This window comes from Prosopis cineraria, unplaced genomic scaffold, assembly GCF_029017545.1.
Source record: "Prosopis cineraria cultivar Desert tree isolate PC_DT_omini unplaced genomic scaffold, ASM2901754v1 PC14, whole genome shotgun sequence".
Lineage (NCBI taxonomy): Eukaryota > Viridiplantae > Streptophyta > Magnoliopsida > Fabales > Fabaceae > Prosopis > Prosopis cineraria.
In genome coordinates, this window is record NW_026555345.1 from 21,698,097 (window position 1) to 21,712,942 (window position 14,846).

Genomic DNA, 14,846 nt, shown 5'->3' on the forward strand with positions numbered 1-14,846 from the left:
AAATTAAATACCCAAAAGAGACAGTGGATCTATACCACTAAGCCTCTGGGACTCCTCCACGTGTCACTCGTGGCTCTTCTCCTGAAAATTGTTAACCACATAATGAGACTCAAAAGTCCCAGTAACCAAAGCCAATTTATGATAGTGTATACAAACAGTTAAGTGTGTGCTTACTAAGTGAGAATTAAAAATAATATAATTCCAACAAATATAAGAAATATTACAATACACACAAACAACCATCCTTATATCCCTCCATTAACCTCGAGCCGTAGCCCTCACTCGGTGCTAAATTACCCGGCCAAAGGTAGATTAGCCCGAGCCCTTACAAACCACCTATTGAGCTCCAATAGGGGCATACCACGTGGCACATAAATACAACAATAATAGCAAGTCTCCCAACACCTCCCACAATAAATAAACAAATTCATAATAATATTGCACAATTATACAATATTACAAAATTCATAATTTTCTCAATAATCACCCAATTAACATGAAGTAACACTAATCACAAATTAAAAGCATGGTTACCTTGTGGCTTTTTCAATAAATTATTCCTTAAAATTTCTCTCTCACCACAATCTTCACCAGTAATACAATCTACAAATAACATATTATTTATAAATATTAGTTTCAATTTTTGAAACTAATAAAATAATTCTAATAATAGAATTAAAAATATAACATAATTCCTAATCTCAATCTTAATACAAATCTATAGTTAATACTATTAAGTAAAATTTTTAACTCCTCTTTTAATTATCAATAAACATTAATAATCTAAAAATCAACTTCAAAATTAATTTCTATTATCAAAATTTTCTTTTTATTTTATAAATTCGCACCTAAAATACTCAAAAATTAAAAATTAAGTCTCTAGTTTAGAATCATAATCCTATAACCATAATAATTCATTTCTCATCCCAAATAATCATCTAAACCTCAATAAATCAACATATATTTTCAGATCTAATTTAAAATTTGATCCATAAGCCACAGATTCAAAGATCATCAATAAATTTATACTCTAGAACATTTATTATACTACTGACAACCTCAAAAATCATATTTATTCAACATAAATTCATCCCTCTTCCAGATCTTAAATTTTCTACTACTACAAAATCAGAAACCAAAGAAGAAAGATGACTAAGAAAAATTTTTAGAACACTTACTTAGTCTTGAAAAGCTTAAAATCACACCCTAAATATCCTATTAAAAACTCTTACCTTAAAAATTTAGATATTTCGCACCGGCAACTCGCTTCTCTCTGCCTCAGCTCGCGCGCAGGAAAGGAATTGAAGAAATGAAAGGAAACGGGTGAGTTTTATAAAAATTCAGTGGGTCCCACATTTTTTTTTAATTATTTTCTCTCTCTTCTTCTTCTTTTCTTTTTATTATTATTTTATTATTGTTACTGTTGAGGCGGCGGACGAAGCAAATTCGTTTTCTTCTTCTTCTTCCTTTCTTTTCCTTTCTTTCTTTTTATTATTATAATAATAATAATTTAATAATATTTTATTTTTTTATTTATTATTATTTTTTTATTTATTTTTATTTATTTTTTTTATTTTTTTTTGCATACCTTTTTTTTATAATAATAATTTAATAATACTTTTTAAAATTTTTATTAACTCAAATTAACTATTAAAATTTAAATTGGGATGTTACATGCTGCAACATACATTTTTATGTTACAGCATAATACATTGGGCCAAAATTCATTTTTTTCTATAATTTGAGCCCAGGTGACCTAATTCATTTTCAAATCTAATCGAAAAGTTAAGGCTAAATCCAATAGCCATCTCTAACTATACTCGAATCTTTCATTAGCTTAATTAATCAAGGAAATAATTTTCAGGATGTTACAACAGTTACGAGGACAATGTCAATAAAGTATAAGCTTGATTTTACTATTCGCGAGAGAAGTTTGATTCTATCTTAAGTCAATGAAGTATAAACTTGATTTTACTATTCTAGGAATTATTTCTTCTATTTTGTTGGCATCATTTTCATAAATATCTTCAGATAAAAACTCGTTGAACCTTTTCTTTCTGAGAAAAAAGGCAAGAATATTATAGAGATTGATACATTATGGGTTTCATAAGTTTAAAAATAAATGGTGTTTGGTCACAATTGATAGGTGGTGTTGGATGGTCCTTTTTTCATAGTAGAGACTACTTAATGCTCTTCAAAAAATAATTCGGGACTAAATTTATACTTTCACACATGTTAATGTGAAGTACCTGTAGAGTGTCATGTATCATTATAAGTTTCACATAACATCTGTCAATTAAAATTAATGATAGGTGATAGTTTAAACTATCAAATATTTTTTTAAAAATAATACATGATTAAATTTACACTTTTCCTAAAAAAACAAGTAGGGATCAGATTGGTGAGAAGTAATGTGTCCAAATGTCGTAACATAGCCATTGGGGCGGACACCCAACTCGCATCATAATGGCGAGATCCAACAACTCATCAAATCCCATTCACTGCCTGAAGGATCACGTCCCTCCATTCTTTCTCTCTCTTAGTTATTGCTGCCCAACCCAACCTTTGCTTTACTCCTCTGCGATGCGGGGATCAGGGATTTTTCTTTTTTTTTTTTTCCTCCCTTTCCCATCACTTCTTCTATTCTCATTATTCAAATTTTTTTATTAAATAATTTTTTTAAATAATAAAATTAATAAATAATAAGGATGGGAGAAGTTAAGGAAAATGGAGAGAAAAGAAGTGGAGAGATCCCACTTCCACGATGCCCGGCTCCCTGCTTATTCACTCACTCATTTATTTATTTATTTTATTATTATTTTTTTATCAACTACTTACTACTGCTATTACTCTTCCATTTAATATTATAAAATATTTTTACTTAATTTATGTTCTCAATAAATCAATTAATAAGATTTAAAATTGTACATTTTTTATATTTATTTTTATTTAATAGATTGCTTCAACTAATTTCTTTTAACTGTACTCCTAATTAAAGGTATGTTTTAAAAAAATTATATGAATTATATTTTGAAAGACCCAAAATATTTTATATTTTTTAATATGTTACTTTAAAAAAAATATTTTATAATTCTAAACATAAGGAATATATTTTAGTCCCTCATAAGATATCCATCATCATCATCCACAGAAGATCATGTTATCACTTTTTCATCTAATTTTGTTTGGCCTCCTAGATTTCTAGTCAGCAAGACACTGAGGATTGAAGTGAATACTTGGGGATACAAGATTTCTTCAAGGAATTTATTGCTAGGACCACGAGGAAAATAAAGAGCTTGATCAGAACATTTCGCGGTGCGTGTCAGAACTCAACAGATGGATAAGGAAGAATTAATGAAAATATTTTGAGCAGTGGCCTTTTTGTTTTTTGGCAGGAGGAGTGGTTGTTGATCCATATAACATAAATTAGAACTTTTTGTCCACCAATTTCTTTTACTGATCTGATTTACATTTAAGCTGACTCGAGTCCTAATTATGAGAAATCTTTTTCAATATACTTGTTTTTTGTAAGTTCTTCGTTTGGCAGGCTGCATTTAAGTGTAAGTTACCAATTTAAACACTAGACAGTTAGATCTCTATTTATATTTAGACACTATAATAGACCGTAGTTATCTGTTTTTCAAATTGTCCATGGGTATCCTTTCAAGGAAGACGATGACACTAAATAAGAACAACTCTTTTAATAAAAATTCAAACATTAATTTATTATATAATGTATTAGGCTCTATTACTCATGGGTGTTCATGTTGTTCCAGTCTCAATCAACTTACCTCCTTCTCGATCATGTTAGGATGGATTTACCTTGACTAAAGGAAAAAAAAAAAAAAAACAAGAGGTAGTGGGATAAGGTGCTAAGATGTCCCATCCTATCCCAAATAAATATATATATATATATATATATTATTTTTGTTTATGTTGTATTTTTTGATTTCTTTGCAGAGGAAGATGATGTTTGAATAATAGTTTTTAAAATTGATTTTATATAATCAATTTACCAAATGGAGGATAAATTAGCTTCTACAAAATGTAAGTTGGGAAAATTGGTTGTGTTTAGATAGCTTCAACAAAATGGAGTTTCAGGAACCAAATGAAATTTAGAAAAATTGAGAATATTTGGATGACTTTTTTTAAAACCATGATTTTAAACCCCATAATTGATTATGGAGGAGCATCCAAGAGGTGAATAACCAAAGACTTGATGTGTTTTGCTAAATTATGTAATTCAATGATTCTACTATTGTTACAAATTTTTTTTTAATCTATTTATAAGTTACTTTTAACATTATTCACCGAAACAAAAAACAAATGTTAAAACTCATTAATTTTGTATTAAAAAATTAATAAATTTTTAACTTTATCCTTATTAAATATACATACTTTAATAATATATTTTCTCTTTTCAATATTTAATGAAAGGCAAAAGCAAGAACTTGCAATGAAAATTTAATGATATAACTTATAAATAAAATAAAAAAAATTCTTTCTAGCTTCTCAATAAGACCGAAGGGAGTAAATCATAATATATTATTTGTAGATTCTATATACTTGATTTTAAGTTGTGATTGTCATTCTATAACTCTATAATTGACTTTAAGTTGTATTCACTTTAAATTGTGATTGTTAAAACTTAATAATTGAATTAATACACTTGTATTATTTTAGCTTTGGATTAAACAAATTATATAATTTAATAAATATCCTATAAGTATCTCTATGAATAGTTTTTGAATTTAAAAGCATACCCTAGACTTGATAGACGTTGAAAGCCAACTTAACTAAACTTTCATAAAATAAAGAAATAAATAAATGTTGCCATGCATGCCTCACTTCCACATTGTATCTTCTCTCAGTGAACACCCCTACTTGCAATAGTTCGCTACCTAAATGGTGCAAGACATCGTGAGCCGGTTTACTGTTATGGACAACTCTCACAATCTTTGTTTCAAGATTCACAATCTCTAATTTAGAATATGAATCAGTTAGTTTTAACTGAAAAATTTAAGAGCAAAATAACTAAACCATTTCCCAAGCTGTGTTCTTTCCTTAGCTTGAGGATGAGAGGCCATGAAAATAGAAAAAGGAAGAAGAAGAAGAAGCTCCAGGACATGAGGGAAAAAAAATATATATATCACCACTGCTGTAACATTAAAATTCCTAATTCAAACTAGGACTCAGATGTACAAGAGGATCTGGCAAGGTTATCAAAATCTAAGAAAATTACACATGTATTATCCTTTGTTCTTTGTGTTCTAGCCTCACCCAACAAGAAATTAGCAACCCTTTCTGCAGAATTATCTGCATGTGTGGAGTATCTGTCTCTCACCTGTGCAGTCAAATAACGAATCTGTCAGAACAAACCGATGGAGAGTAGAATCCAATAAATAATGTCTTGAAACAAAAGTTTGTTTGCAGAAAACCTGAAGCACTAGCTGAATTGCCTTCTTCATGCTGATGACATCCCACAAGCCATCACTGTAAATTTTGAAAACACAGCTTCATTGTAAACAGTCAAAACCAAAGACATAAATGCTTTGCAAAAGTTCAATCTAGTGACAATTTGTCGTAAGATAAATTACAAATATCAATTCATACCGTTACAAGTATGGGAGTCTCAATTGCAAAATAATTGGGAGTAACCTATGAAATTCCAATGCTTGATTTGCAACCAAGACTCCCATATTTGCAAGTGTTCAAATTTATATTTGCAACTCATCTTGCTGAAAATTTTTTTGACACCTAACTATTATTAAGTTGATCTTTTGGGAACTAAATACCATTCCCCCTAAAACAATTGCATGTAAATTTTGTCCTCTTGCAAAAATACAGCACGGTCATCTCATCAACTATTTCTATAACATTAACGAAACACAGCTTATGTGCACACGGAAGTACTATAAAAATTAATAAAAGCAACCCCAATTAGGTCTGACAATGCTCAAACCTGACCTGGTAGTATTAAATATCAAATAGCTATATAAAAATGTAATAAAAACATAAATTGGAAGATAATTCACCTAGCTAGAATGGCAAAGGCCCTGCTTGTTTGGTCAATATGCACCACTTGACTTACATAAGGCTCTGAACTAAACCGGGAATCCTTCTGCTTGAGAAATTTGTCCCCAAGCATCCTTGCAAGATTTATACCTGAAATTATTCACAGCCGAGTTATCCACAATCAGTCTGAGCAACAGTCCAGTCAATTTTATAGCTCAGATAAATTTGTTTCTCCATTTTACCATAAAGACGCGTTTCACCATCTTTCAGTGGCTCGCCACTCTCTTCAATTCGGAGTCTTTCAGAATGATTTGCTATCTTATGATCTTCTGTCATCTTGATCTGTTTTCCATTGACACTAACAAGGACAATAAATTGTTCCGTAAGAACATTAGTCACAAGAATTCCAGCCTATCTAACGTCTTAAAGATCCAAAAGCACTTACAAGTAGAACAAGTATGAATGACTACGTCTAAAACTGTAGCAGACGAATACCCTAATACGTTGCAAATCTCATAACCAGAATGCCACAATTGGCACAGTTAATAATTAGACTTTCTGCATTGCAGGTGGATATTTGAGATTTTACAAGAAACATGGAAATCAAAGATACACAGTAAAAAAAAAGATGATATCGGGATTTAAAAACATTGTTGCTTCATGCGGCTTAAGGAAAAATAACCTACAGTGATGAACAGAGAAAACTAACCTCGATTTATAAATACATAGAACAGATGATACAAAAAGTTGAAAAGGGGCTATTTATTGACACTGCATATCGACAAGACATTAGGGATATAATGAATAGTAAAAGATTGTGTGTGTGTGTGTGTGTGGAGATTATACCACAAGCTCTATTCACAATTTTTTCCGAACAAATTCTAGAATCATTGGGTTTTGAAAGGGTTGTTATACCAAATTTATTACCCATCAACGTGATTCATACATTCCAATGCGATGAAAAAAGTTTCTAAACAAAATTCTAACCATACTACTTTTATTCTCATAGCCCAATTGTCATCTAATCTACATTCAAAATTCAACTTTTATCCTAGGCATTGTATATAGTTCAATAAATAATGAAGCATACTTCATAACGCAGGAAGAGTCTCCAACATTTGCACATTGTGCATAGAAATTTTCACCATTACCGGCCCACACCAGTAGCACTGTTGCTGTACATCCCTGCAAAGTGTTTTGAATAAAATATAGTAAAGTGAATCATAATTTTCAAATTACAAAAATTTTAAAGAAGAAATCATTTAATAGCTGCTGTTGTAAGAAGAAAAATATATACTCCCTTCATTCAAAAATATAGGACATTTTTTGAAGGTTTAGATGTTAAAAACTACAAGGTATTTTTAGTATTTCGAGATGTTACTAACGACTTTTTACCGAAAGTGTCCCTAATAAATAAATCACTTTATATTTATTTTAAAATGAAATACCCTATTAAATAGGAAAAAATATAGAAAGATGGTATTAGTTTGAAGACAATTAACTACTTTATTGAGGCTGTAATTCAATTAAAATTGCTTTACGTTTTTGAATGGAGGAAGTATAAATAAAATGGGGATGCTCATGGGTAGCATATGGGTAGATGGTATCAAATTTACTGTGATCGCCATCCCCAAACCCAAACCCTAGCTAGTAACAACCTTAATTCTCATGCTCTTCCCCATGGAATCCTTGAATGCAAGGACCTGCACCTATTTACCCAGAGCAATATTTATCTCAAGCTAAATCTTATCTCTTTAACACTTACTCATATGAAATCACAAAAAAAGGTCTCAACCCTTACTATTATCCAAACACACAATCATCATAACTTGAAATTATCTAATACGCCAACCAACCCCCCTCAATCTGGTCCTAAGTCCATTTTTCTATCCCCAAACCTGAACCTGGATGGGTGGTTGGACATACTCGTGTGAATTTTGTTCATCCATCATATAAGGCGGGGAAAAATTAAAATTTGCAATTTTTATTTAAGTGAAAAATTAGAATTACAAGTGATAGTGACTTAAATATGAAGAAAGCACCATCACATGGTAGGTTTATTAAGTTCCAGGCTTCTGTTGGGACTGGATCCCTGTTACAGTACTTTCAAACAATGTATGTTCATAGGTTCATGTGTAAGATAAACACTCAACAACAAAATAAAGGTAAAATATGAGGGACAAACAAAAAGAAAACAAATTTTTTAGCATGGCTTCTATGAATTTACACTCCCTGGTAAAAGGGAAAACCCAAAATTTTTGTGACATACTTGTACAACGATCCACTGCAATTAAGAGCCTTCATTGACCACAAGGAATCCATATTGAAAGATCCAAGCTACACAGAATTTCTTTTAAGGAAATATAATACAAGCAACTTAAAAAGTCTTAATCTATGCTGATCGTAATCAATTACTTATCCAACCAAAAGATAGCACTACGAAGCTCAGTCAGCCACAAGGATTTCACTAATACGTCTCCTCCTTCAAAAAGAGCTTTGGATTCTCAAGCCCACACCAAAAGAAAAAACACCTAAAAGCTTCAGCTTCTCCCTTTTCTAATATTGCCATAAGGACATACACAGTATCGTGCAAAGAGTCCAAGAACAAAGCATAAATATTAGGGAGATTACAAGCATCTTTATGATGGAAAAATGCCTTGTGAGCATACAAACTTGCACTAACAAATATTATCTCAATCATGTCTTGTGTAGTTCCATCAAAACAAGGAATAAAGAAAATGCTCATATTTGTGGTCAAATCGCCACCACCCTTATTCTTTTCTTTTCCGTTTTTTTTTCCAGAAACAAGCATATTCCAGGAGATGCTAGCGTACAAAAGAATTAAATTATTTTCTTGGCTGAAAAAGTGATTCAAAGAATTAAATTTAAACTAATAAGTCGAGCAGCTAACTTTACACTAAATAAGTACACCACAACACTAGATCATTGAATACCTCATAATGGTGATTCATGCTTGCTTCTGTTTGAGAAAACGCATCTCTAAGAACATCTGATGCATCATGTAGCGATAAAACCCTCTCTCTTTTTAATGAATCTGATAATATGCTTGCAACTATCTCAGGAAAAAGTCTGAAAAAAATTGCAGAAAAATCAGTTAAGTTCCATAGAGTAAGTGCCTGTTTGGATTGCCTCATTAATCAATTTTTGAGGCAAAAAATCAATTAATGTGAAAAGTTAGCCAAACAGTCAAAAATGATAAAAAATCGATTATGAGTCAGGACGCGTGTTTTTTTCGGAAGCTCCCTCCATCAGCTTTTCCGGAAAGTTTATCAAAAAGCGTTGGGAAAAATTACAAAGAAAGGCCCAAGAAAAAATTACAAAAAAAGCACATAATTTAATAAAAATAAAATTAAACTCTCTTCTTTTCCCTTTTTTTTAATAAAATTTAAACTTTATATATTCAAAAAATTAATATTTGGTATTTAAAAATTAAATTATATAGTAATTTATATAATTAAAAATTAATTCTGATTAAATTATCCAAACATCTTCAATTCTGTTAAAATCAATTTTAGAAAAATAGTATCCAAACAGATTGTGTTATAACATAATCAATTATGATTAAAATTTACCACTTAATCAATTATTTTCATAATCTATTATACCCAACTGAAATCCAAACGGACCCTAAGAAGTAGAAAAAATTTAAGTGAGTTGGTAAAATATTCAAGATCATTAATAAGAGAAGGTTGTTGGCATTTTGACCCCTAAAGATCACTGTTGAGAAATCCTTTTTATAAGTCAATTTTCTTCCACAAATAGCAATTATTCTTAAGTGCACATATCCCAATAGATTCAAAGTAATTCGTTTTGTTATGAAAATAGAATCACAAGACTGGAGCACTGAAGCAAAACAGCAGACAGTTTATCACATCCACAAGAAGGGACTCTGCATGATCAGCTTTAGTGTTTGAACTGTGATATTTTGCCATTACAATCTACATAGGTTGAGACGGTATAAATCAATTCTTTCACTTAGTACATGGAAAAAAGTATCAGGCATGATAGAAGCCTCAATGTCCAATATTGCCATTACATGATTAGCACACGATAGATCACAGTACAGCACAATAAGTTACAGCAGACCAGGGATACTGCATGTTCAAATGACAACATGCATGACAACATGGCAGTGTAGGTAATAAGTTAATGGAGTCAGTCTAAATCTTAATATAAAAAAAAAAAAAAACACACACACACACACCCACAATGTAACTCATATGATCAATGAATGTATAAATACACTGAAACAACATAGACCTGTATGGTATAAATGATTCATGTCATGGAATCATGCGTGACAAAAATTGAAACACATGACATTATAACAGTATAAGACCAATGGATGAAGGCCCAAGGTAATTCAAATGAACCATTGATAAATCATATTGTTTCTTATCTATTGAATAATATCCAAAAACACACGATTATGATGCTTATTTTAACAGAGACCACAGACCTTAAAAGATGGGTGGCAATAGAACTTCAATGAATTAAAATATAAGTTTCATGAAAGCATAATAAATCACGAAGATGGCAAAACTAAATCAAAAAATACTAACTTGCTAGCAGATTTAGCAGCCCCATCTCCACCATGTCCATCACAGATGCCAAATAGTCCAAACTGCATGTTAGTGTTAGTTATAGGTGCGTTAGCTTCATAAAGAAAGTGCTAAAGGAAACAACAGAATGGTCCTTGGTTGAATGGGAGCAATGAAGTCCAGCACCTGATCCAGCCCAGGAAGAGGCCATTGATAATAGCAGACATCTTCCATAGGTAGCTTTTTCCCTCCTCGGCGTAAAGACATGGGATCTGATGCCATACCTACTCCAAATGGAATTTGCTGCCTACTTTGAGAAGAAATACGGACCTGCCAAACATTAACATCAAATAGTTTAAACAAGTGCACTAGTATAGTCTTAAAAGAAGAAAACCCTTTCTTAAAAAAAAAAAAAAAAAAAGAATTCATGATATGATAACATAAAAAACTAACCCCTACAGGGTAATTCCTAGAAGCACCATGGGTTGAAAATGGATAAAAGCAATCAGATCACTTAAAATTTAATTCTAACAGAGATTTTGGTAATATCATCTAGGGAGCATTTTTTCTCCACGGTAATGGAATATCACCTTTCCCTTTTAATTGAAACCAAAAGTACGTATTTCTTATTTTCTTTCTCCAAATATGAGTTATAAAAATAATAGTTTTAAAAAAATTGAAGAGGTAGAAAAAAGAAAAACTACATTTCTGATTTAAAGTAAGCTAGTTTATAAAGATGTCACAATAACCTATTCTATATATCAGTAACATTTTCAACCTACATCAATCCAACATCAAGCAAACATGGATAAGTTTTGCATCTACAATAAGCAAACTGCGAAAGGAACCACCTGTTTAACTGGAGTCCAAAGGCTCATTACTTACAACAACTTTTGATGTTGTTCCAAGAGTTATAATATCTCCATTGGCAAGCTCATGTGGCTCACCCCAGCGCCTGTTGCTAGTGTCAGGATGGTTGATTGACCGAGAATTCAGAAGTGTTCCATTCAGGCTACCCATATCTACCAACTCCCATTTCAATTTCTGAAATTAATAGCAGTTCTATAATAATTGCTGCATAACATGACTTATAAAATCCAGATCCAAGTCCATTAGAAAAAACAAGGTTTACATCTAAATTCCAATTTATTAGAGCATGCTTTCCTGACACTTCTGAATCCTTTATCAACAAATCACTTGGAGAAACTCTTCCAATTGTCAGTGGTAGATGAGAGGGATTTGTTGATTGTACAGAACAACGAACGCCACAAGAAGGACCACTGATAACCTCCAGGGTGAGGCAACTTCCTGCAATTCTAACAGAAAGGTATGATGACATGCTCACTTACTAAGCCTTTGCAAATACATAAAACAATCAATCCCTTCATAACAAAGCTTTAAGAAATTACTTTGATCTAAGATATCTCTTTGCACAGTGTCTTCCAATCTATCCTCTTCAAAAGTCACTCTAGTATGCTTTTGAATTTCAGCTAACTGGTCTGGGGCAAGCTTGAGTGTTTGACCAAGCGCAACTTCTTCTGGAGCATCAGAAGGTACATCTAAAATCAAGCTATCACCTGAAACAGTTAAAGGACAGCATTATGACTACACAAAGCAGAACAGTAGATAAAATCAAAATAAAAGAAAGCAGGTTGACTGAAAATTGGCAGTAGTCCATGAAATACCTTGTGGCACATCAGGAGAAGAAGCAGGGAGCCTTTGCTTATAAATACGTCCATGTGGTTGAGGTGAGCGAAAAGGACCCTCATTGGAAAAGCACGCACCCTCAAGATCATACTCTCGGGGCAATTCATTGCTCTGACTACGTAAAGCACTTGCATCGTCTGCAACTAAGGGCCTCTCTATGTCACCATCCTAGTAGAATTAACAAAGAGTTGCTTGAAAGCATAAGCTAAATTGACATATAAAAAAATTATAACAAGTGTATAAGGTGTATAATATTATTCATAAATGAAAATAAAGAGAAGTAGTTAAATTAACAGAGTAGGGATATCATGTCAAGTCCTTGCAATGCATTCTTGACAGGTAAAACACAAGCCTTGAAAAACTTCAGCAAGTAAAGGACATGGATATTCTTTTAACTGTATCAGGCCCCCAACAGAAAAGTGACCAAGTCATTTTCCTATGACTATGAACTCCTAATACAAAATGTTTCTTTCGAACCCCATCCTCTCTTGCAGGCTTGCAGCACTGATCGATTCGTAATAGATAAAATTAAAATTAAAATTATATTGGTAACACCATAAAATTACGACAAGAAATGTTTGGAATTCTTGACACAATTACATAAACTACGACTACGCCATAGGAGAGAAGTAAATGGAGCCTGAATTTTGGTGCTTGGCTATGACAGTTCTATAAAGCTAAAAGCCGAAAAGTTAGTCTTTTTCCAATCGATCAAACCCGAATTGCCGGAATGCTTCAACTTTACAAGCTGAATAAAAACAAATAAGAAACAAGAGCAAAAACAACCCCAGATCAATGTTGAATCAAGCCATATTTGGAATCCATAATTTCGCACCCATCACTTCAAAGGTCTCACATCCAACTTGATGCACTAGTACGAAACTGAAAGAAAATACGGGAAAAAATAAACCTTCAAGAAGCAATTTCTTTCTACGAAACTCGCAGAACCAGCTCAAATCAACCTTCCTCCAAACCGGTTGGAGAAAAGAAAAATCCTAAGAACACGTCGACCGCCATAGAACATAACAGAACTTCCAAATGCTGATTTAGATCCCTCAGAAATTCCCCGAAACCAAAAAGAGCGTTACAGACAGAGTATCAGTGTCATTTAACAGATATCTTCGACGCCCAATTGTTCGGAGGAACGAAAACATAAAATGATGCGCATATTGAAAGGCAAAAAGAAACAAAGAAGTTGTACCTTGATGGATAAGCGGGGTTGCGAAGAGAAAAAGAAGCGCCATGGTTTGCAGGCAAAAATGATGAGGACGATGATCAGAAGAAGCATAAGGAGAATAAAGAGAATGACAATGCCGGCTACCATCGCGATCTTCTCCGTTCTCTCTCTTCTCGTCAGAAGAGAGTAGAGATTGGATTCGGGTTTGCGAAAAGCACGCTTTGAAATGGTCGCACTCGGTTCATTTCTTGTCGTCACGCGTCCATATTATTAACTTCAATTTGTTTTGTTATTACGCTCCAGCAAGAAAAATGTTCTAATTTTCTTAATAATTCTCAAATTTATATTTTAAAATCGTTTTTATTTATTTAGTGAGCATCACTTGCAAAAAAAAAAAAGAAAAGAAAAGAAAACGCAACAACTCTTTTACATTACATTTTGAATATTTGTACAATGTACGATATCTTTTTTAATTTTTATTCTTTAATCCCTGAATAACAGTGGAATATGGCTCCATTTGTTTTTTGCCCCAACAATTGCCAGCTCTAGTTTAAAAAAAGAGACAGAAATGAATCGTTTTTTGGCCAAATAAATATATATAATATATAATAACTATATTTATTTCCTGTGTAATGCACGAAATATCTTAACATTTAAAAAGTAAAAATAAAATAGAAATATAAAAGTTAAAAAATAATATATTTGAATCTACTAAGAATTAGAGTTTGTTATTTATTTAAATTAAATTTAAATAACAACTTATTTTATTTTAAATTTTAGTTTTCATGTACATATTAAAGATACAAATAATAACTTATTTTATTTCAAATATATTGTTCTTAGGATTAATATGCTAGTTTTTTATGTTTGTGCTCTTTTTGTAATCAATATGAGAAAAAAATTGAAATTAAATTAAAAATAATTTTATTATTAACTACTGCCTTGTATAATTAATTTTTTACTAGTCCTCATATAATTAATTGAAGAATATAATTTATCTCCCAAAAAATATTATTAGATCTATCATTTGTTACTCTTATAAATTAAAATCTAAATACCAACTTCACATTTGTTATGTTTTACTCTCATGCATAATAAAAAATATAAACACTTTTTAAATTTCTCACCTCTTTCAAATTAAAATAAAATTTGCTTAATTTCATTTAGAATATGTTGGCCCATTCATCGCCCTAAAAAATAAAAAATAAAAAAAATGCACTATAATAAACCATATACAATAATTTATGTCATAATAATATTTATAAATTATAATTATAGCTAAAATTAAAAAATATATACTATAATTAGCCATAAAGATAAACTTATTTTATCTCAACACAACTTATTTTTTTATATTACCTTGTACATATAACAAATACAAATAA

The 14,846-nt window shown here is 31.3% G+C and overlaps 1 protein-coding gene and 1 non-coding gene across 2 annotated transcripts; both read right to left on the minus strand.

Annotated features, from left to right (window-relative positions):
• Window positions 1-2,389: 2,389 nt before the first annotated feature.
• Window positions 2,390-2,496, minus strand: LOC129294031 (small nucleolar RNA Z279/snoR105/snoR108). Its single transcript, XR_008589272.1, has one exon. It is a non-coding gene; the product is annotated as a small nucleolar RNA Z279/snoR105/snoR108 (small nucleolar RNA).
• Window positions 2,497-5,127: 2,631 nt separating this feature from the next.
• LOC129292963 (protein phosphatase 2C 70-like) lies at window positions 5,128-13,699 on the minus strand. Its single transcript, XM_054930716.1, has 13 exons — window positions 13,486-13,699; window positions 12,263-12,452; window positions 11,987-12,154; window positions 11,710-11,885; window positions 11,463-11,621; window positions 10,720-10,907; window positions 10,599-10,658; window positions 8,970-9,105; window positions 7,106-7,200; window positions 6,258-6,373; window positions 6,036-6,165; window positions 5,439-5,493; window positions 5,128-5,344 (listed from the first exon to the last, which is right to left on the minus strand). The coding sequence occupies exons 1-13, from the start codon at window positions 13,606-13,608 to the stop codon at window positions 5,186-5,188; spliced, it is 1,755 nt and encodes a 584-aa protein (XP_054786691.1). The 5' UTR covers window positions 13,609-13,699; the 3' UTR covers window positions 5,128-5,185.
• Between the last annotated feature and the right edge of the window lie 1,147 nt (window positions 13,700-14,846).